Source organism: Podarcis cretensis (assembly GCF_951804945.1).
Source record: "Podarcis cretensis genome assembly, chromosome: 5".
Taxonomy (NCBI): Eukaryota; Metazoa; Chordata; class Lepidosauria; order Squamata; family Lacertidae; genus Podarcis; species Podarcis cretensis.
In genome coordinates, this window is record NC_137174.1 from 6,511,856 (window position 1) to 6,536,044 (window position 24,189).

A 24,189-nucleotide genomic window follows, 5' to 3' on the forward strand; every position below is an offset into this window, starting at 1 on the left:
GCCACTCTGGGTGGCTTCCAATCAAGTGTTAAAAACAATACAGCATTAAAGCAAGATACAGGTTAAGAACAAGGTTCAGGCTTGGTGAAAACACTTGAGAAGGCCCCAATGGGGGCTGTGGCCTGTGAATCCACAGAGAGGACTGGGGACTGGACAGAGAAATCGTTATGCATTTTCTTTTTTCATGAAACCAGCCAAACTACCTCAAACAGGAGTTTTCTGTATGTGGGAATATGGGAATATGGGGGAATATGTGTACTATACATTTAAAGCAGCATCACGCCACTTTAAACAGTCACGGCTTCCCCCAAAGAGTCCTGGGAACTGAGAGCTGTGAGGAGACCCCCATTCCCCCTTCACAGAGTTCCCTAGGAAAAGGGAAGGGCTGTTAAACAATTAGTTCATTTGCCCTCTGGACAAGAGAATGTTTCCCTGTCAGGAAGTGGTACAGGCAGGGTCAGCCCAAGAGATTTTGGCACCTAAAACAAACCACAAAATGGCGTCTCCCTCCTGCCTGCCTGGAGAGAGCTTTCCACAAATGGGGAGCCACTGTGGAAATGGCCTGCCCTTGTGTTGTCACCCTCTGGAGTTCTTGCTGAGGAAGCACATGAAGAAGGGCTTCAGAGGATGATTGCAGGATCCTGGTCAGTTCCTTTGAGGAGAGGCAGTCCTTGATGTACTGCGGTCCTGAACCATTACATGCTAATCCCAGGTCAATATGGGTGTTCAGGGGCAGTTTGTTTTCAAAGACCTTGACACTCAAAAGGAAAGGTGAGCGTGCTCAGGGAGGTACCTAATTCAACACTAGAAATGGAGATGGCTTTGTTAATCCCCCTTCCAAGCAGGAATCACACTTTGAGCAACAGCTGCTCCTGAGAAAATGAAAGCAAATTGTGATGGCTGCAGCCATTTGTTGCCCTCCAAGATGGAGTCTGGGGTTCCAAACATAACCTGAAGGATGTGCTGATGCCATGCTTGCCCTGTTGGCTAACAGGAGAAATAAAGGTATCAGAGAATGCTGATGGGAGGCCTATTAGTCAATTATCAATATGAAACAGGTGCTTTCCATGTTAATCTTAGGCATTCATTTGAATCTTCCACTCAGTACTTTTTGAACTGGGAGGCACATTCTGTAGAAGCAGAGAGAGAGGAGCAATAGGCATTTCCTCTCCTCCTGTGTGCCCCATGGCAATATGTGCATTGTACAGGGCTACATCACACACCTGCCAGTGGGAGATATGTCTCTGTCTCCCACTTGAGTATGATTTACAAATGTAGGTAGAGGAAAAGCCAACGTGTTTTGCTTCATCTTCATTGAGGCTCATGCAGTCCACACCAGCCAGGTATCATAAGTAAGCTGTACTGCACAGAACACAGCATCACAACCACAGAAGAGAACAGATGCCAAGGGGGAAATTAAGAGAACATCTGCAGCTTGCCATTCCTAAATCTTACTGTAAGTAAAAATGACACACATCAAGAAAGAACAGCTGAATGCATAGGAAGTTTTCTGGACATCAATCAAGCTGGAGGACATTGAGAAATGCAAATGCATTGCAGTTTAAAAGTAATAATTACAGAAAGCAGCTGTGTAAGTCAAATCAGACAACATGTGGAATTTGAAGAAGTTGCTTATTAATTAGTGCCTGCAGCAAGTTATGCAAAAGCATCTATCAAAGGGAATTCCTGGCAAGAACAGCAGGAAATAAATGAAAATCAAAAAAGAAAGAAGCTCTTCAGTTCTCCTTGCATACGTAAGGAGAGAGTTGATATTACTGGCAAAAAGAAATGCACCCCTCCACACACACACACACACACACACACACACACACACACACAGCTACAGTAGGTTGCATTAGAGAAAATTCTCTGGTCACATTTAATAAATTCCCTGAGCTATTCTATCCTGAAATGGACAAAGATGTTCTAATTTTCTCAGCTCCATAAGCTTATTTACTTTAAATGCACCATTACATTTGTGGTTTCCCAGTAACAGTACTTTGCCTCAGTAAATTTGCTCACAATGCTTGCCTGTAGAAAACCAAGTCCCTGCCACAAGGTTCAAGTGTGAATTGTGCATTGTGAACAGGATGGGCTGTTTAAATAGTTGCTGTTATTACAGTATTGACCAGCAGCAAGAGACCATTTTGTGCAGATATAAACACAATATTTAAAGAGAGTCATTGACCACAATAAGCTGTGGCATGGGAATCTATTTACACAGAGTTCATTATGGAATTGACTACTCCACCAGGACAAATTGCAGATTCTTTTGGACATTTCCTAAAAACTTAGCAGCCCAGGATAAGATGAACCTGGCCAACATCCAGAGACATAAAAATTGAGAGAACTGCTGTGCTCTTCCTAATACATTGTTAGACTGCCATCCTTTTGTTGAACCAGAAGAGTGTGAAATTCTAACCGTATTACCAACACGGGAAAAAGCATCATTACTCTAATGTTACTGTAAACATGTACTTTATTGAGGAGTGGTGTTAATATGTTTCTGTGTGGACATGTGGCAGGGAATACTAGGATACTACCTCAATTTTGACAACATTTTTGATGTGGTCATGGGCAGGGGGGGCAGCAGCCACCTCAGGCAGCAGAATCCCACAGGGGATGCGCAGAGAGATCTTGTGAAAGTTCAGTGAGATCTTGTGCAATCTTGTTAGAAGCTGCTGCCATGTGACCGTGGCAAGCGAGGCTTTAACGGTAGGGCTGGGCCCTTCCCAACTTTGCCTCAGGTGGCGAAACAGGACAGGCCACCCCTGGAGGGTGGTAATTTTTGGGTGGAGCAGCTGAAGTCTAGGTACTTGGTCTCCATCCTCCTTCTTGACTCCTCCACTCCTCAGAAGTGCCTGCTTCCTTATTTGCTGGGCTCCCTAGTTCAACAGTGCTGTTGCATAGCTCCAGGTCAATCCAAAATTAGACCATGCTCATCCATTTCTTTATTATGGGTGAGGGGCAGGTAGCACTGACATCTGGGTGGGTGATCTAGGTGAGACTGACCTAACTCTGGAATGCCTGACTGGATCCTCAGTGCAGAATAAGGCAAGACTGGAGGGTCAGGCAGGGGGTGTCCCCATGGACCTCAGCAGTTCCACCTCCTTCAAAAGAAAACCTGTTGACCCCGGGGTGGGCTTAGAGGGTCTGCATTCGGTGTTGGGTGAGAGAGAGAAATAGAAATGCTGTTGGAGTACTCACCACCACATGGGAGTCAATGAGAGCCAACAATTCTCAACCGAGGAGCGATGTCCATGGGGTTGCCTCAATGGGAGACCCAGTCTAACACATCAACTGGGGCATACTCTTGATGTAGCCTTTGCCATGAATGATGTGAGGGGTGGCCTGAAGACAAGAGGGTACAGTGCCCCCTTCATCATGGTCTGGATTGGTGGGAGTCATTCCCATTTGGTGGGTGTCAAGACCATTTGTAGGCTTCTTTTTGCTGTTCATTTCATTGGACTTCATCAAGGAGCCTGGTGGATTCAGACTTATATTGTGGTAAAATGCCTCCCTTCTCTTACTTTCTCCATTTCACTGTCACTCACAGAAATTGTACTAGAGACAATTCTAAATTGCGTGCTTGGACTTCCTAATTTGAAATCACTCCAAAAATAATTCAAGGGAGGAAAACTTCCGGATATGATGTGAAAATATTTTCGAACTCAGGAGTCAGGTTTTCCGCAGCTAACCCCATAATTCGGCACATCTGATGTGAGAAAATTACAGCTCTAAAAAAGTAATGGGAAGTCTGCAAGGCTGGCCAGCAATGGGAGCTAAAATAATCTCTCACACAGAGTTCAAACAAAAGCTGTTTCCAGAGCTGATGTGGTTCACTCATTCAACATTCCTTTCCCTTTCCCTCCACTTGCTATTTCCACTGCTGTAAAAGGTTGATGATTGCAAGCAAAAATTATGTGATATGTATTTGTTTTTATACAATTTTATTTCAATTTATATTTTTTTAATGTGCAGATGGTACAATTCCTTGAAGTTTGAACCAGTTTTGCCTTCTGGTTTAACCATCAACACCTTGCTCTAACAGGTCTCTAGTATGAGGATTTAAGAAGGCAGTAAATTACAGAACTGGTTCAATAAACGTGTGTGTGCTTATTTCTCTGGAATCACCAGAATTCTCCTTTATGACCCATCCATATGTCAACAAAGAGGATAAATTAGGTTCCAAATTGCATAAAATTCACATAGAGGAATACTGAAAGTATAGATGTGAATTTAAGGGGGGGGGAATAATTTCTATGAGTTCTATCCAACCCTTTCCTGCCCCAGTGCACCCCCATATCACCCCACAGATCTACTCCAGCAGATTCGTGGGGAGGAGAGCTTCTGGCATCCCTGAGCAGGCTCAGGCAGGCTCAGAATACATCTGAAGGACTCAGTAATTGAGATCTGTTGCTGAAGCCCAGTAACTGCAGATTTTGGCGCCATCCCTCTGTGCCATCAAAGGAGTCCTCAGAAACATTATTGCATATAATCCATACAGGTAAATCCATCTGCTGCAGGTGCTTGTGTTTAATCCTCCTTGAATGTATACCTCCAGCAATGTGCCTGCTGCTGGATCCACAGTTGCTCTCAAGCTGGTCCAGATAAGTGCAAAAGGGTCTGCCAACATGCAATACCCACCCCCTCGCAACTATGGGATGGCAGCAACTGCCAAGGCAGCATCAGCCATACAGGTAAAAGGACAAAGCCAAGTATTTTAAAGGTGTCTTAGGTAAGGATAGCCCCATCCATCAGTTCTGGTTTCTTTCTGTTTCTCATTTTTCCAATCTTCAGTTCTCCTCATTTCTACATTGATAGTTTATTGTTTCTTTTTAAAAGTCCTCATCAAAATTCAGCAGCAGCTTAGGGCAATTTTCTCCTAATAGCCACATTTTTCCCCCATGCAATTTTTCCTAAAATACACAATTTTGCTAAGTAGACCCCCCTACCCAATATAATGCATAACTGTATGTTAGTTTCAAAAATATGTGCTCCCATCCTTAACTTTAGGCCTCGTCTACCCATATGGCAGTATGTGCTGGTGGCAGGCGTGGCCCTCCTAGAAGGCAGGGGGAGGCAACCACCTCAGATGGCAGGGCCCACAGAGACAGTAGACCCCAAGGTAGATCTTTATCCCTTCTTCCTGATGTTGATCTGTGCTCTCCCTTCCCTCCCCACCCAGGAAGAGAGCGCCATTTTGTGGTTCGCCTCAAGTGCCAAAATATCTTGGGCTGCCCCTGGCTGCTGGAACTATAAGTGGAGTGTAGCTTTTTTCTATATGTGGCGGTATGACTCTTGAAAGCTGCCTCACATCTGCGCAAGTAAAAATCTAGCATACTGTGAAGGAAAGTTCTAGCCCAGCCAACTGCCTCTTGTGCCAGATTCCTGTTTTCAGTGGAGCACTTAAAAAAATGTCATTTCTCTCCTGCATTCTGAAGAGGAACAGTTCATTCAGTACCTCTGAAATCTACCACCATCTCTTTTATGTTATCATTTCTTTATATATTATTATTTCTTTATATATACCACCTTCTTCTCCAAGGATCTCAAAGCATACATGGTTTCTCCGTCCTCATTTAACCCTCCACAACAGCCCTGTGAGGTTGGGCTGTACTAAGAGACTGTGACTGGCCCAAGGTCAACCAAGGAGCATCATGGCTGTGTGAGGATCTGAACCCTAGTCTCCCAGGCCAACATTCTAACCACTATGCATACTCAATGTTTCTGGGGCATATATAGAACAGGTGTTAGGATCGCAGAATCATAGAATAGAATCATAGAATCATAGAATTGGAAGAGACCACAAGGGCCATCGAGTCCAACCCCCTGCCAAGCAGGAAACACCATTAGAGCACTCCTGACATATGGTTGTCAAGCCTCTGCTTAAAGACCTCCAAAGAAGGAGACTCCACCACACTCCTTGGCAGCAAATTCCACTGTCAAACAGCTCTTACTGTCAGGAAGTTCTTCCTAATGTTTAGGTGGAATCTTCTTTCTTGTAGTTTGGATCCATTGCTCCGTGTCCGCTTCTCTGGAGCAGCAGAAAACAACCTTTCTCCCTCCTCTATGTGACATCCTTTTATATATTTGAACATGGCTATCATATCACCCCTTAACCTCCTCTTCTCCAGGCTAAACATGCCCAGCTCCCTTAGCCGTTCCTCATAAGGCATCGTTTGTTAGGATTACAAGCATGACGGTGAAAATAGCCCACTTTCAGCAAGGCTTCTGTTCCCGACTGACATTTCCCTCTGTGAACTAAGTGCATTTATGCCTGGAGATTTAAGCCTGCAAGTCCATTTCCCCTTTTAGAAGCCATGGGACTCGACAGCGCTTCCCTATGCCTGGATTGCATCCAGAGGGGTAGGAACTGACTCCTCATCCATGAGCTTTAGAGACAAGCCTGCCACAAGATTTACCAGATATTGCTGTGCAAAGATTCTGCCCAGAGACTCTGCCCTCCAGACATCCATGATGAGAAAAGCAGAGCAAAGCATCCAAGCCAAGCTCTTAACATCTGGCAAATCTGCGCAAAATGTTTCCTGCTTTGGCTGTTTATGGGACAGTCGACACGGAAATGAGATCACTCCAATGTCCACCTGCTTTTTTAAAAATTTAAAAAATATATATGCCATTTTTTGAAGTTCTTAAATGATAGAAAGCACTAATTTACAAGTCTGAAAGTCCTTGTGACAATGTCTGCAAAAGACTGTGGGAAAGTCCAGTTTGAGAAAGGTGCTTATTTGGCAAACCCACACAAATGTTCTCTCGCATGGGGCATTCCGGTTCTGGATCATCGAGCAGAGAGCAAAAATAACTAAAAATTATGCTCCCGTCTGCATATTCAGCAACATGTCTGGGCAAAAAGTCCAGGAAGCAGAATGGCTTAAGTGCTGGGAGGAATGACCAGATGCGTAAGGGGATTAAGGTTTCTAGAACCTGGAAATTACTGTGGGGGCAACGGGTATAAATCAGCAATTACTAGTGCCTGCCTAGAGTTGACAACTTGTGATTTTACAAATACCTAGTTGGTGCCTGGTTGGAGCCTGATGGGATTCTGGCACATTGAGAAAGAGACTGCTGGGTATGGGATCAAAGGGGTGGGGGGAAATGTGTGTGTCCATAGTGTGTTGGTATTTTTAATAGTGCAATCATAAATAAAAAATTATTTTTTCCCCTCTTTGTATCCTCCCCCCACCCCAGCACCTGCAAAAGAATAGAAAAGAAAATTTTGGAGCAGTGGTGTTGAAAATTAATCTATTGCTTCCATTATGTTATCCCAGTAGTGATGCATGGAAGTGAAAGATGGACCATAAAGAATGCTGATCCCCGAAGAATTAATGCTTTTGAATTATGGTACTGGATGAGACTCTTGAGAGTCCCATGCACTGCAAGAAGATCAAACCTCTCCATTCTTAAGGAAATCAGCCCTGAGTGCTCACTGGAAGGACAGATCGTGAAGTTGAGGCTCCAAGACTTTGGCCACCTCATGAGAAGAGAAGACTCCCTGGAAAAGACCTTGATGTTGGGAAAGAGGGAGGGCACAAGGAGAAGGGGACGACAGAGGATGAGATGGTTGGATAGTGTTCTCGAAGCTACCAGCATGAGTTTGACCAAACTGCGGGAGGCAGTGGAAGACAGGAGGACCTGGCGTGCTCTGGTCCATGGGGTCATGAAGAGTTTGACACGACTAAATGACTAAACAACAACAACAACCATTATGTTTAATGATATTGAAGGGAAAATGTGGCTAGCAAAATGGGCCAGGTTAAATCACAAACATACCCCCAGCTAGAAGGTACCAGTATAATAGCCTAAGGAAGGCAAAGCAAAATGTTCTCATGTGTGTGTTCTAATCATCAGGGCCAGGACTGTTAGAAATGCAGTGAAGGGCTGCAATATTACATTCATGGTCTGTGAAGTGCACCTCAGGGGAGAAGGTTTTAGGTTTGGGTCTTTTTGTTTTTAACTAAGCCCCAATTAAGGGGGGAAATGGGGTGCTCCTACGTGCTTAGCTACCTGCTCCCAAACAGTACTAAAGTCTAACCGAGAATGCATGTGATCCTTTTCCTTGAAATGCATCACAGTGAAGTTCTGAGAACCGATCACCAAGTAGCGCTTTACACCCTGCCATTTTGAAATGATGCTTTATTTGAATAATTGCATGGTGCACGACAATACTGGAAGGTCTTTGATTGATGCCAACAAGGGTATCAATATACCCTTAACAATATCAATATCTCGTAGGATGTGACTTTGCCACGAATGCTATGGGATCATGTTTCATGTCAGGATTATTTGAGAAGACAGTTGATGTGAAGTATAATTGTTTAATTGTCACAAAAATCGAAAATGCCTAAATATGTATTACTCGGGTTACAGATGCTTCAGGTTACAAACTCTGCTAACCAGGAAGTGGTTGCTCCAGGTTAAGAACTTTGCCCCAGGATAAGAACGGAAATCACGCGCCAGCGGCGCAGTGGCAGCAGGAGGCCCCATTAGCGAAAACGCGCCTCAGGTTAAGAACTGTTTCGGGTTAAGAACGGACCTCTGGAATGAATTAAGTTCTTAACCCGAGGTACCACTGTACTGCTAACTCTGGAGAAATTCCACTGCAGTATTCTAAGGGTTTCTGAGCTCTAGCTGAGGTGATAATTAGGTAACTGCCATTGTTTTCTGCTAGCTAACACATGAGTGTTTAACCTTAGATCACAAGAGAGGTATTGAATTGCAAATTCGCCATTTTGAAGGGAATTGCCTTGTTTTCCTTATTCCCGGGCTCTGTGAAAGTAAGGATGTGTAAATAGCTGTCTAGGTAAACAGCCTCAGGCAGGAGTGCAAGCTGGAATGCAAGGCTGCGGGGAGAGACAGACCTCTGCTTCCAGGTCTGTTGAAATTATTTCATATTTTGTAAGATGCTGAGTCTATGCCTTGGACTGGCACGTGTCTTATGGAATGGTTTGGATGTATCATTTGATGTTTTCATTTTGTTTTGAAAACAGTTCTTAAAGTAAAGTTTTAATTAAACGCATGGGCCTTAATAATGTTTCATTTCCAAAAAGGAGTCAGTTTTCATGCATCCAACTGCACTTCAAACTGCACAATATTAATATCTGCAATAGTCATTTCTGCAGATAAAAGCAAGCAAAGCAATAGACCCAATCTATTTGGAATTTAGTAAAGCCCTGCTTGGCAACTGATTTTAAACAGGGTCCCTCATGTGTAGAATGACTAAAAGAGTGAGCAGTGCTGGCTCTCCACTGACTTATTTCCATGTGATCCAAGAAGAGCAACAGAGAAGTAGGCTGAGCTCTTCCCCTATGAACTGAAGTTGGTCCCTCCCATTGGTCTGTGCTTCGGCTTAAACATGAGTGTGAGTAGATAAGAGAGAGGTTTTACCAGACCCTTGGTCACTGTTCCTGGCTGGTAAAATCAGTCTCTCCATTTGCCTCAGCGTGAGTGAAGTGAACGGGGACAGGGTGAGAACAGAGAAGAACATGGAAGCACCTGCCAGGCTCAGGGCCTGGCTGAGAGCCAGGAAGGGGTGGAGTCTCCACCTCCTTCATAAGCAGCTATCAGTCTGAAGCAACAGCTCCTCTTCCAAACTCCATCCTTCCTGGCCTGGGGAAATGGACAGAAAGTGGCAAGAAACAGGAGAAGCTTGGACTTAGATGACCCTCAGGGTCCCCGGGAACTCTACGGTTCTGTGATTCTACGATTCCATGAGTCACCTACCCTTATTTAAATGTGCAAACACCGTTCACAGGTTATGGCACCAGCTCTCTATTTGCCAGTTAAACTTGTTTTGTATTTTCTACACCTAATCCTACCGGGAGGGGAAAACACAAAACAAAGCCAAGGCATTGGCTGCACTTCATTTGATATTAGTGGGAACATTCTAGTTTCCCTCCCAAGCAGACGAAGAAATGCCAGCTACTGCAGATAAGCGGATGATAACGTCTTTAAGAAAAGAAAAGCAAAATATCAGAAATGCCACTTGTCATGACAAATTATGCATTTCAGTCCGACCGTGGACGTTGAAAGAACTTCCTCGCAATTTATAACACTATCCCCTAGGTGATATGCAGAATGAAAAATGATGCAACCAAAATCAGGGGGGCGGGGGCGGTTTTATGGTTCTTTTTTAAAAAGAAAAGAAAGAAGCATGAGTCAAAATAATACAAATTAAAAAATAATTTTCTCAAAATTAGAAATGCTGAAAGAAACCCACACAATACTACAGGACATCTGAATCCTCTAATCACTGGGTAAGATGAAAACGTTGACAGATGTTTGACCCAGAGGGACAGCATCCGTAAAGCCCTGATGTCAACTTGGTTAAGCCGTTTAACCCTTTCCCTTCAATGGTTGTGCTCAGCTCTGTCCATTCTCAGACCAGGGAGCTGCCTTCCCCCCACACAACTGCAAATCATCTGTTCAGCTAGAGAGGCTCAAGGCAGGCAGGCCTCACGCTCAAGCTACCGTATTTTTCACTCTATAGGACGCACCCGACCATAGGACGCACCTTGTTTTAGAGGGGGAGACAAGAAAAAAATATTCTCCCCCTCTCTGTTCAGCGCCCCTTCAGCGAAGCGGCAGGAGAAACGGAGCCCCTTCCATTTCTCCTCCCGCTTGGCAGAAGGGGCGCTGCGCAGCTCTCCCTCTCTGCTGAAGCCAGGAGAGACCATAGGACGCACCTTGTTTTAGAGGGGGAGAACAAGAAAAAAATATTCTCCCCCTCTCTGTTCAGCGCCCCTTCAGCGAAGCGGCAGGAGAAACGGAGCCCCTTCCATTTCTCCTCCCGCTTGGCAGAAGGGGTGCTGCGCAGCTCTCCCTCTCTGCTGAAGCCAGGAGAGACTTGCTCTCCTGCCTTCAGCAAAAGGAACCTGAAGCCTCCGGAGTGCAGGGGGAACTCGCGCTGCACTCCGAAGGCTTCAGGCGGCTATCCCTGAAGCCTGGAGAGCGAGAGGGGCCAGTGCGCACCGACCCCTCTTGATCTCTGGGCTTCGCATTGCTATTGCTGAAGCCAAGGAGCCTGCATTCGCTCCATAGGACGCACACACATTTCCCCTTAATTTTTGGAGGGGAAAAAGTGCGTCCTATAGAGCAAAAAATACGGTAAGAGTGACAGGGTCTAAAGGAGCCGAGCGATTGCAACTGTGCAGTGTGTGATCCACACCAGAAATAAATTCATTCCAACCATCCCTAGATATGGTTAAAAAAATTCAGAAAACATCCAAAGAGGTTACATTCTTAATTTTTTGAGGGAGGGGGCAACAAAGAGTCTTGTAGTAAAGCTGCCTTATGCAGAGTCAAACCCAGTGTGTTTTTCTGGAGGGACCCCTAAACATTTTGTGAATCTAAGTTTGGCCTCATTGAGGGGCAATATTTCAATATGAGTAGGAAAATGAGAGCACCTCTAAACATTTTTAAAGAAAAAAAAAAGCACTGGTCAAGACTATCCTGGTCCAACTATCCTAGCATTATCTACTCTGTCTGGCAGACGTAATGCCGAGATCTCTCCCATCCTCTGCTACTTGGTCCTTTGAGGTTCCCTGGGAGGGAACCTTGGCCCATCGACAGTACTCAGGCCTGGAGATGTGGCTCTTCCCACAGCACTTTAAAAGCAAACAGACTGCTCAGCAACACACACTCGTTAGCCAACACTCTGTCCTTTCCCTTGGTTCTCACAGAGGTTGCAGACCTGGGTCTCAGCTGCGCCACTTCAGAAAGCAGGCAAAGGACCACGCGACTGAACGCTCAGCCACGCAGATCATGAGAAACGTGGTTGCTCCACATAAGAAACTGGATGTCAGAGAGAAGGGGTCCAGTTGTGGCTTCTTATGGGCAGGGATTTTTTTTTTTTCATTTTTATTTGATAGAGAAGCAGTTCATTGTGTGACACCCCATCCTTTTCTCTCTACTCTTTTGGAGGTCTTTTCAGGACTCACACTGTATGTAATTATATCCAGAACCCCTTTCAGGAGTTCATTCTAGGGCAGATACGTCGGGGGGGTGTCTTAGTGATGTTGGTGGTGATGGAGGTTCTGCAGCCATTCAGAACCACAACTGTTCCTTGGGAGAGTTGGACAGAAATCATGCACTATAAAGACCCCAGGGCCTGCCATTCCTTGAGTCAGATCAAAAGCCTAACCAGTCCAGCGCTGGACTCTGCCTCAGGGGTAGGTGACAATCCTTTGGCCTTTCTCTCAGGCCCTTGGGATGCTCCCCAGGCTACACCTTCTTCTCCTGGGCCACTGGTTCTCACTGGTTCTGATCAACACCCACCTCAAGTGCCCTCGCCTGACTAGAATGTATAATTAAACAGCGGTAATGCCTCCTCATGGCTCGAATGGAGGGACCATGTGTTTGTCAGAGGGCAGAAACTGCTAACCTTTCCATGGCAAGAATGTAGCCTACTGTACAAACTGTAAGAATCACATCCATTGCCAAACTCTGATTTCCTATAGCATGCCCACCACTTGCAGGTGCCCCCTCCCAAGGTTTTCCACAGACGGATGTTTCCCCCGGGGATGAAAAATGTTTCCCACTCTGGAGAGTCTACAGTCAATCTCTTCCCCATATCTTGAGCTTCTTTAGCTTGAGTCAAGGCTTGAAGTAGATGCCCAGTCTCAGCAGTCAGATTCTGGCACGAATTTGAATATGTTATTAAAATCCATGTGACAAATTCTGTACAATCCTTATCTTGCTTTATCTTCATAAAACTACCACTAAGGTACCCACCCCCTTATTTCTGGCAGAGATCCTGCATTTTTAAAAGGTCACAAAGACAGACATGGAATTGCCGAAGCGTTTCCCATCACTGCTCTTTCATAGAAGGAAGGAGGTGCCAGTTAAACTTTCACCTGCCGCAGGGAGAAAAATTTCATCCGATGAAATTGCTGACCTTAAGTTGAGCTGTTCGGACAGTATCTGGGCTGGTTTGGACACAAAGAAAACCCATCATTTTGGATTATGAGACTGAGCCTTTGCCAGCCTTGTGTCAGTACAATTTCCCTTCCTCTCTAACATCCCCACGATGAGGCTGGGTGCTTTTGTTTTGACTTCAGGTGAACCACAACTTCTTGTGTTGTTCAAAACTTGACAAATGGTGGTTAACGATGGTTAACTGAACCTCACCACCATTTATGAACAGTCGGCTTATGTTCTGGATGACATGATAAACTATGGTTAATTATCAGTGGGAGTTTCTGGTGTCCTCTTGGTCACCCTGGGGCACTAGAGGAGGGAGTGAAGGAGCTCAAGGCTTGTGTGAGTGGACTTGGCTGGTGACAATCCTGGAAGCTCTTTCCAGAGAAGAGCAAAGGAAGTTATAGGACTGTTATGCTGTCACCTTTCTCCTTGCTTTATTTATCTATGTTTGGCCTGTGTTTCCTTTAGCAACATGTTTATTCCAAGGAGTTGAGAGGGGAAGGAGCAAGACAATGATGAAAGAACAACTCTTTATTTGCCATGGCAACCAGTGTGGAACACTGCTCTGGCAAGGTACTGTGAAACACGTTCACAAAGGGCATCCAACTGATGGCTTCCTTGGTCTGCAAGCAAGCTTTCTCCTTTTTTAAAAATGTTTTAATTAGTGGTCAAAATGGTATTTCATTGATGGCTGCTGAGATTTCTACCTGGGATGGTTATTGATTGACTACTGTTGTCATTGACTGTTGACTTTAAACTGATTTTACAGTGCTTGGTCATATTTGCGTTTTGCAGTTCTTTTGTTCCGGGATACCTGTTGTGCATTAAACCTCATACCTTGGCTTGGGTCCCTTCGGGCAGTGTATAAATATTGGCTGGGATTCAAAGCGCTATTTCAGGCACACCCAAAAGCTTGAACATACCCAGGTTTTTAAACAGCTGACCCTCCCCGCAATGCTATCTCCTTCGGAAATTCCCTCCAGTTTCAAAACTGGTTTCTCATGTGATGGTGGCAGTGGTTTGCTGCTTGAGAAACACAAGCCCAGAGCCCCATTCTTGGGATTCTAGCCATAATAAATAACGTGGATGGAACCAGAAAGTGTGAGAGTACCACAAAGCTGCAGGTCAGGTTGTTTCAGGCAAAGAAAATATAAGGGCAGCCCCACACAGCTCTTTGAATTCTGGGAAATAATATACTGGAGCAGAAGGTGATGAATGGGTGAAAGAACACAGACCAAATGCTATGGGGGGGAAGCAATAGCGAATACATACTGGAGAACTAAAAAAAACAGGAGTGGATTAGTTTGTTTGGGTTAGCAGTGATTTGTGAATGTAGAATGAGAGTCTCACTATTCAGAGGCAGGTAATTAAACTGGCTACTATTTAACTTCATTATCAACTGTGAAAATATAAGAATTCCAAACTCACAGCTGGCTTATCAAACCAACAGTGCAGGACCAGTTGAGAGAATGTGAGACTCCATTAGTAATCCATATTATTGTAGGTAGCCTAGACAGTACTTTGAGGAAAGTTATTTCCTCCCTTGGGCAATTAATATTTATCGAGGAAACAAAACTAGAGAGTTAGCTTTGCATATATTCTCATTGCTCACCTTACAGACTCGGCCAACTCGGGAAAGGATGGTTTTGTCAGAGGTGCTGCTATCTTGAGAAACTTCTCGGAAAAAGAAATAGATTTTGTCATCGTCTGGATTATATGTGTCCGGGATAGGGAAGAGTCCAATAAACTTTGCTCCTAAAAGACACCCAAAATACCAAACATTGTAACTGCATTGATCTGTGTTTTCTAACTCCTATGAGATGACACAAGACACTGAAGCTGGTGCAGAAGGAAGAATTCCTACCCTGAACCACAATGGGGCCTCCAATCTTGATGGACCATCAGCCAGCATCAGCTGGCACTGATGGAGCAGTTGGAATCCATCCAATGTCTGGAAGGCCACAGTTTTCTCCATCCCTGGGCGGTGGGATTGTGTACTCTTCACCTCTTCTTTCTCTGAAGTCAAGTGTGGTGAACCTCTGGCCCTTCAGACGTTGCTGAACTAAAACTCTCATCACCCCTGGCCATTGGTCAAGACTGCTGGAGCTGATGGGATTTGTAGTTCAGCAACAGTGGGAGAACCTAGTTTTCCCACACTTGTCCTAGATGAATTCCTCATTGAACAATCAGAATTTGTCTTACACTTCTGATTCTAATGCAATGCCAGCCATGACACAAAAGAATGGAAGTCAAAGGTAACATTGTCATACTGTTAACCGCCAGGATCATTCAGTCATCCAGTCTTGCTACCAAAGGAAACCACTCATTCATCTGCAAACATTTTGTCATTTAGGCCAGATTCACTCCTGTTTGCATGAACTGGACCAGCATGCATGCATACTATGTCAATATGATTTGTCATCCAGAGCATGGTGTGGACATGACTTTCGGCGTGCATTTAAACTCACTGCCAGTGTGTCTGTGTGAATGGGCCCTCACACATTCTTGACTTCTTTCCCATGGCATCAAGCCCACTCCTTTTAAAAGTGTTTGAGCAAGAGTCCTAAGACCATGCTTAAATACAGTTTTTAAAATGAATCAATGTTGGCAATGCACATCACTTTTAAAGAAAGGGCTAATGTAAGCTCCACTACATCTCTGTACAAATCAGGAGGAGGAGGCAAAGCCAAGGCAAAGACTCATGCAGAGGCACAACAGGCAGCCACCTGTAACATCAATTCTGCTGCAATCTGCAATAGGAGAAACACATTACTCAGTATCACTCCCAGCAGAAAATGGTTCAGAGGAGTAAGATTAGAGCAGGGAGGCTGCAATGTTATACACACTTACATGGAAGTAAGTAAGTTTCATGGAACTCAGTAGGACTTGTGTCTGAGTATACAGGCTTGCATAGGATCATGCAAAGGCCAATAAGGCAGGTAGCTCTGAGAGTGGAGACTCTGAGCTCTCCAAATTTCTTGGTGTTTTTGTTATTTTGCACAGGGACACTTTATAGGTCGCAAGCACCACATATTGCGAAGAAGCTCGCACAGTCTTCCATTTTAGTTCCACCGCAGCCCCATACAAACACAAAAATATGTCTTGTACCAGACAAGACTCTCAATCTTAGGGTTGTGAGTTCGAGCACACTTTGCTCCCACACAGCCCTCTGTCTGATGACTATGACATCTTTTCAAGTCCTAGAAGGATATGAGGCAGAGCTCAGGTAAAGGATGTAGGCCTGGCTGTTGTCTCTCCCTCCCCCCAACACAGAAATGCAATAATACAATAATATAAATACAGCAGGTGAAGAATCCCCCCATTGCATTTTTATTGCTTTGACTTCCTGGAATTCCAACTTTTCTTTGTTTGTATGCGCTTTTTGTTTTACTGGTTTTGTGCGGCATTTTTGTTTTACTGGTGAAGTTTATTGCTTTTATGTTGTTCAGAGATTTTAAAATAGTAAGCCGCTTATAAACACCTTTAAATGAATAAAATAACAGGGCCTCAGCATCTTTTAAAAGCCTGGGAAAGGACTGCTCCTTCTGAGACCTGCCACTATACGCAAGAAGTTCTTGCCCTAAGAAATTCCCCTCTGCTGATTCAAATCATTGCTCAGCAAGGTCAGCTCTGGGAGAAGTCTCTGACCTATTGCCTGTTACTTAGGATCCTTTTAATTGGAAATGCGGGTTAACAAAACTTGAGAGTTTTTGTTCTCTACCACTAAACTGTGGACTTTTCCTTGCAGTGAAGTGAACTATTCAGCTGAGAGAAAGAATATAGTTGAAAAGGGGGAAATCTGTCTCAATCCTATATAAGCAATTTAATACTAATTGCACAATTACTTAAGTGTGCACCATTTTTCATTGAAGGCCAAAACAAGAATGGGTGGTTTAATCTTTAGTGTGTGTGTATATTTATGTGTCTGTGTTTTCTTTAATTGTAATACTATCATCAGCCAATTTCTTGACACCAGAACACCCAGAAAATACAAACTTTACGTCAATTTTAATAGTGGTCTTTTTGTTGGAGTGAAACATGATTGCATTGAGAAAGCAATTTTGGGAATCTCTTGAACTTTAACAGAATAACACAAATTCTAAAAGCATTCGACTTAAGACATTATGTCAGATTTCAGACACACTAACAGACACAGAACAGAAGAGAACAGAATAGGCCAGTGTGCTTAGAGACTGAGACCTGGATTCAAATTTAAAATCCTTTCAAAAAGAAAAAGTAATTCGACTCAGCTGTGAAGTTCAATGGGTAAGATCCTTGGATGAGATCCTATTCCTTTGTCTAACCTACCTCACTGGGTTGTTATGAGGGATAAAATACGATTCCCACTGCCACCACATGGACCATCCTCAATCATCTCTTTGAAGAAAGGAAGCCTGAACTATAATATACTAATGAAACACTCATTTCTTCTGTGAAAAGTCTTCATGGCACCATACGAATGTTTTGGCATTCAAGCCAGGAGTGGAAACCTGGTGTTCTCTGCCTGATGCCAGAATGCAACTCCAATCAGCCCCATCCATTAGGGACTATGGTCAAGGGTAAAGGAGCTCTAACAATGTCCAGCTCTAAGCCGATGTGTTCCTTTCAAATGCATTTGAAACCAATTAATATGGTTCCCTTTGCAGTGTGGTTCCCCAATGGCTGGCTCCTACATCTGTGCAACAGATGGATGTCTGCCTCAGCTCGATAGGGTGACCCAGAGAGATGTGGCCCATAAGAATCCCATAACCTGGAAGCAAAGGCTCAGAAAAAGCTCAATATGGAGGCCAATTGGCCGAAATATTGGGAAATTTTGGAACAAGAAGGAGACAGATTAAAACTGCAGAGTTTTGAAAAACTAAAAAACAAAGTGCGAGATTGGCTTCATTACTACCAAATAATGGAGGCTTACAATTTGGATAAGAAAATTGGCTTTCAGGTGGAAAAATCAAAATTGGAAATAGAACTGTTAGACTCTAAAACTAAGAATTTGTCAAGAATGTATAACTTGCTGTTGAAATAGAGTACTCAGGATGAAATGGTTAAATCTGCTAAGATTAAATGGGCACAAGATGTTGGACATAACATTATGATGGCTGACTGGGAACAGTTATGGACCACAGGTATGAAGTTTACGGCATGTAATGCCTTAAGAGAGAATATAATGAAAATGATCTACAGGTGGTACATGACGCCAGTCAAGCTTGCAAAAATTTATCATTTGCCCGATAATAAATGTTGGAAGTGTAAAGAGATGGAAGGTACATTCTTTCACCTTTGGTGGACATGCCCAAGGATTAAGACTTTCTGGGAGATGATCTATAATGAAATGAAAAAGGTATTTAAATATACATTTCAGAAGAAACCAGAGGCCTTTCTCCTGGGCATGTAACAGTTCCCCTGCTAGTGCTTCCCCTCCAAAGGGACTTCTGAAGTGACGTCCCCCTCTCCATGGTCTTGGTGTGACCCAAGAGGCAGTCAAGGGGAGCAGCTTTGCAATCGCATCTGTGTCACAACTATATCTTCTTTGGACTGTGTGCCTGCCACAGTAAAGGCAAAAAGGTAAAGGACCCCTGGACGGTTAAGTCCAGTCAAAGGTGACTCTGGGGTTACGGCACTCAACTCGCTTTGAGACTGAGGGAGCCAGTGTTTGCCCGCAGACAGCTTTCCGGGTCATGTGGCCAGCAGGACTAAACCATTTCTGGTGCAACGGTACACTGTGACGGAAACCAGAGTGCACGAAAATGCCATTTACCTTCCCTCCACAGCGGTATCTGTTTATCTACTTGCACTGGCATGCTTTCGAACTGCTAGGTTGGCAAGAGCTGGGACGGAGCGATGGGAGCTCACTCCATTACAGGGATTCGAACCGCTGACCTTCTGATCAGCAAGCCCAAGAGGCTCACTCCGGCACCACCGTGAAAGAGAGGGAGGCTGGGGAGGGGACATTGTTTCAGCTGCTCCATCTAGTTGTTGCTATCATGCTTCCCTGTGTCCTCAAAGGTTGTCCTTAACCTCTTCCCTGATTCTTTCTTCATTCCAGGGCAGACATACAGATGCCTTCAGTTCTCTTTTCTGCTACCTTCCTCCAAAAGCTCCAAAGCTGCTTCCAATTCCCATTTCTCTTCACTTGCTTGCATGGAGCTATTTCTCAGGCAAGTATCACTGTGACCTTTCAGGGAGGCTATTCCTACCATCCCCTTCTGACTACTTAGGCCAGCAGCATAGGCAACATGGGTCTGCTATGGCGGGGGGGCTTCCCCACTCCCTTGATTTCTATCAGATTTGTGCAAGAAAAGAGCTCAGTGACAAAAAGATGGGACACCTCCAGGGGCGGCTTCATATCTTGCCATTAAGGAGGGCATAGGATACAGGATCAGTGCACAGAAATACAATGAAGGTTGCCAGAGAGTGAGAATTATTATTTTTTTTCCGATACAATTTATATATATATATATATATATATATATATATATATATATATATATATATAACTAACTGGACTTCCTCACATCTCCTTTACCCTGCATTATTTATATTAAAAATATCAGCAAATTATTACCTTGTTTCATACCTTATTTTGTACTTTCCAAATATTATACTTCTAGATTTAAGATAATTTTTATCATTTACTCATACCTTAAATTTAAACATATTGTTACCTTAAATTTCGACCTTTTCTTACTTATAACTTAATTTTCTATTTTACAAAATCTATTTGCTGGAAATGAGATTTTCTAAATCGTGCAGATACTTAACATTCATACAACTTATATTGTTTTTGTAAATAGTCCTTAAACTTCTTCCAATCCTCTTCCGTTGTTTCTTCTCCCAAGTCTCGGATTCTGCCAGTCATTTCAGCCAATTCCATATAATCCATCAATTGCGTCTGCCACTCTTCCAGTGTGGGCAAGTCTTGTGTCTTCCAATACTTTGCAATAAGTATTCTTGCTGCTGTTGTCGCATACATAAAGAAACTTCTGTCCTTCTTTGACACTTTCTGGCCGACAATGCCCAAGAGGAAGGCCTCCGGTTTCTTAACAAAGGTATATTTAAATACCTTTTTTAGTTCATTATAGATCATTTCCCAGAAGACCCTCACTTTTGGGCATGTCCACCAGAGGTGAAAGAATGTCCCCTCAGCCTCTCTACATTTCCAACATTTATTATCAGACAGGTGATATATTTTTGCAAGCTTGACTGGGGTCATGTACCACCTATATATCATTTTCATAATATTCTCCTTCAAGGCATTACATGCCGCAGAGAGTGAGAATTAAAGAAGCAGGGCATTGTCTTGCTGAAGGCTGCAAGGCATACAATGGCCCTTCTGTGCATTGCTGGGAAGTCACCATGTTCTTTTGGTCAGGAGATCTTTGCTTTGCAAGTCATCCATCACAACCGCACAGTAACCCTGAATTATGGGAAGCCAGGTCCTCCATGGAAGAGACAATTAATGGCCAAAAGAAACACATTTAAATATCCGGTTGACGGACTGTGTATAAAATGTGTCTTTAAATCTGTGTCTGTGGTTTGGGGTATTGCTCGAGAGTGTGTGTATATGTATTTGTGTGTGTGTGCATGTGGTGATTTTTAAAAGCGTTCACTAGTGTTTAAAAATTATCTTATTAGTAAAGGAAAAGAAGTACTTCTATTTAGGAAGCTCTTTTAATGTTCCCCTTAGTGGTATTTAAACTGCTTTTTGCAGGCATGAAATGTACCTTTATGGTCCAAAAGAGAGATGTTCCTATCTAAGGAGATTGGATTTCAACCTCAGTGTTTCAGACAGATACAGATAACTGGTTTTGATCTAAAATTAACTGTTTAAAAGACATATATGAAGGCTGCATTCCTAAATTGGGTGGGTAGTGCCAGTAAAAAGTGAAGCCAGATCAACCACTTTAACCAAAGCCCTGCTGGGCTCCTGCGGGAAAGGGAGAAGGGAGAAGGGAGCAACATTCTTGCTCTCCTCCATTACATACGTTAATGACAAAAATGCTACTGCTGCTACTACTTCACAGATCTTGCCAAGAACCTCGTTGTCATTTTTGCAGAAGCCTTATACAAGCAAGGCAAATAAATATCACTTTTCCTAAAGACTTCAGGATTAACATTTTTTTTAAAAAAATATGCAAATTGAAATTGCAACACCCCACCCCAAGCAACAACACAAGCTTCCATCTCGCCCATTGTGAGGCATGATAATTGAGGCTGGTAGTGTTCGCTCTTGCACTGTTTCTGTTTTCGTTTGCTTGTTTTCGTTTCAATTAGATGTGCGGGTATAAAACATCTGCATGCATACCCAGAATGGAAAATTGGGTGTAAGAACAGAGAAGTACAGCCAAGCCCTGCCTGCTGGTGTGGAGCCCCTGTCTGGAAGCCTTTGTGATTATACCTGCAGCCAGGTTTATTTGGAAAACTCCAGATTAGAACACACATGTCTAACTTTGATGCACATTCTGTTTTCCCTAGGGTGCCTGCCTGCCTAGGCAAAACTGGAACATAACGGACTTCCGGGTTGGCGCCACGGCCGAATGGCGGATTCCCTCCGAGCTCCGGAGGGAATCTGCTCGACAGGGGTCGGGTCCTGCCGCGCCGGCGACGCGGGGACCCTCAAAAACCACGGGCGCGGAAGCCCGTGGACCTGGTGACTCGGCGGGCACCGTTTGCGCCCCCCCGACCCGCGAAGGAGCCTTTTTAAAGGCTGCGGAGCGGGGGACGGGGAGTGGCGCGGTGCTGTGAGTCTTCTGCTTCCCCTGCCGAGCGAAGCCGCATGCCATTCGACGGAGAGCGCTGACTTCTTTTTTTGAAAATTTGGACTAAAATCTCAACAACCCGTGAGTAATTTGGAAATTTGGATATTGGATAAAAAAATTTCTTGGATTCGGCATGAGCGGGGGAGGTGCAAAAAGGAAGTCCGTCTCCCCTGCCTTGTAAACAATCTGAAGCAAGGACTAAATAATTAAGGTCGAGAGATTATCTCATTTTTATTGGATTAAATTATTAATTACACGGATGGACTGTATAAGTAACTGTGCTGGAGGATAAGAGCCAACTTTGAGAGCTAAAGCTTCCCCCCCCCCCGAAACCCGGGAGTGATCCGTGAGAGGAGCCTGCTGAGGAGACATAGAAGACTTTGACAGCTGTCAAATTAGCTGTCAAAGTGGGAGAAAATAGAGAACTTTGTTTCTGACGTTCTTGCTGGTTACATTTGCTACAACATAGCGATAAATTGTTGAAAATAAAGAAGAATTGAAACAAGTTAACTGGACTGTTGGGCTGGAAGTGTAAGGAATACTTAATAACCAGAATCCCTCTAGAGGGGGTTCAGGGACACTACAAGAATGGAAATTGGCCGGAAGATATTAGCTGATCTGGATGAGGTTGCCTTTCTCGTGAGAAAATTGGTAGAGCAAAGTCATGTTTTGTCTACAGTCCAGGCAGCTGAACAAGAAAAAAATCCTGGGAAACTTGAGGAAGTGGAGAAAGAGATATTTGTTGAACAGGAGCAGCAGGAAGGAGGGGCTGAAAAGGTGCAGAAGGCAAAGGAGAGCCGGAGGCCTGTCAAGATGGATATAAAAGAAAAAAAGGATTGGATGATGAAAATTTGTTTTGAATTGAAGAAGGAGGAATGGAAAGATCTCCCTCTGTGGAGATCTGAAGATTTCGGGACATTTGGACCTAAAAGGATTAAGGAACAAGTTTTGAGTTCCACCTTTAAATATGGAGGCCCGGCTGGAAGGAACATGGACATTTTTGGGACAGAGCCCTTCTGAGATCTGGTGGTAAACACAAAGGACTATCAAAAAAAACCGGCAGACAGGAGCTGAGAGGGAATTAAGAGCCTCTGACGTGAGGAATCCAGGCTGATACCAGATGGACTAATGGACAATGGTTTAGGGATTGAAACCGGGAAAGGGAGGGAGGGGTTTTGGGAATCTGAAGGGTGTACAAACATATTTTGATTTTTTTTTACTGTTTTTTCTTTTTTGCTTTGTTATAGGGGAATTCATGTAAGGGAAATTGGGTCGACCTTAGTAAAAGTCTTTAAGCATAATGATTAATGTCTATATGTCAAAACTTGATATACAAATTGAATTAAGTATAATAATAAATTAGGGTTAAAAATTAGGGATAAGAACTTGTTGAATAAATATTTGGACATGGAATACAAGAAGGGGAGGCGAGGGGAAATCGCGGAAGAAAGTTATTGAAAAATAGGATTCTAAATGTTGAACGTTGTGTTTTTTTTTAATTTTGTCTTTTCTTTTTTGCTCTTTTCTTTTCCTTTTTTATTTCTTGGTTTTGTGTATTATTTGAAACTAATAAATATCATTTGGAAAAAAAAACAAAAAAACAAAAACAAAACTGGAACATAACTGCCTTATTTTGGGGCAGACCATCGCTCCATGTTGCTCAGCAATTGTGTAACCAGTGACTAACAACAGTTCTCCAGGGTTGCAGGAAGGGAATATTCCCAGCCCTAACTGGAGATGCCAGGGCGGCTCTGCCAATGAGCATCAAATCTGCCTTAGATCAAGGATACCTAATGAAGTGTGGGCTTTGCATTCCAAGCTGCTCTTCTAGGCCAGGATTTTATGGCTTCTTGATATTTCTGCAGAGCTAGAGATGTAAATTTCAATGGCAATTTGTTGGCTGCAGTGGCACAAACAGTTACGCATATACACATATCTATTCCAAACATGGAACTGCCCTGTACAGAAGTTCCAGGTGTTCATCAGAGCACCTGCGGAGGGTTGGGTTGAGGCCTTGAATGCAACAGAAGGAAATGCGTCAGGATGTCTGCGTCTGCAGTTGTATAGAGGACAACTAGACTGTGGAGTAAAACAGGTTTCTGGGCTCAAAAACAGAGACTGCGCGTTCCCTAGTGACACATGCTTAGTTCTCTTACCACTGAGCCAGTAATGTTCTGAAATATCAGTCCGGATATAATGGTGGTCTTGTGACGAACCCAAAGAACGTGTTAAAGCAGTGTCTTTGCCAAGGAAATCAGAGGCCGTTCCAGAATACAGATATTCATCTACAAATGGAAAACAAACAGAAACACATTATTTAGGATTAAGGCATGCAGACAGTGGTTGCTCTTATTTTGTAGACAATCTCAAAAGAGGCATGTAGGCCTGTGATCTCAGAACCATTGCAAATGTTGTTGTTTTTTCTACTCCCTAGAGCCAAAAACTTCACTTTCATTAAAAAAAAACCCTGCCTAGATTGCTGAGTTACTCCAGC

At 43.7% G+C, this 24,189-nt stretch overlaps 1 protein-coding gene across 1 annotated transcript in view; it reads right to left on the minus strand.

Annotated features, from left to right (window-relative positions):
• The window catches only part of SEMA3D (semaphorin 3D), a 188,496-nt gene that overhangs the window by 61,773 nt on the left and 102,534 nt on the right, over positions 1 to 24,189 (minus strand). Inside the window, exons 7-8 of the mRNA XM_079975171.1 lie at positions 23,852 to 23,980; positions 14,552 to 14,694 (exon numbers count right to left, since the gene is read on the minus strand). Coding sequence (XP_079831297.1) covers positions 14,552 to 14,694; positions 23,852 to 23,980 — 272 coding nt within the window. The remainder of the gene's footprint in view (positions 1 to 14,551; positions 14,695 to 23,851; positions 23,981 to 24,189) is intronic.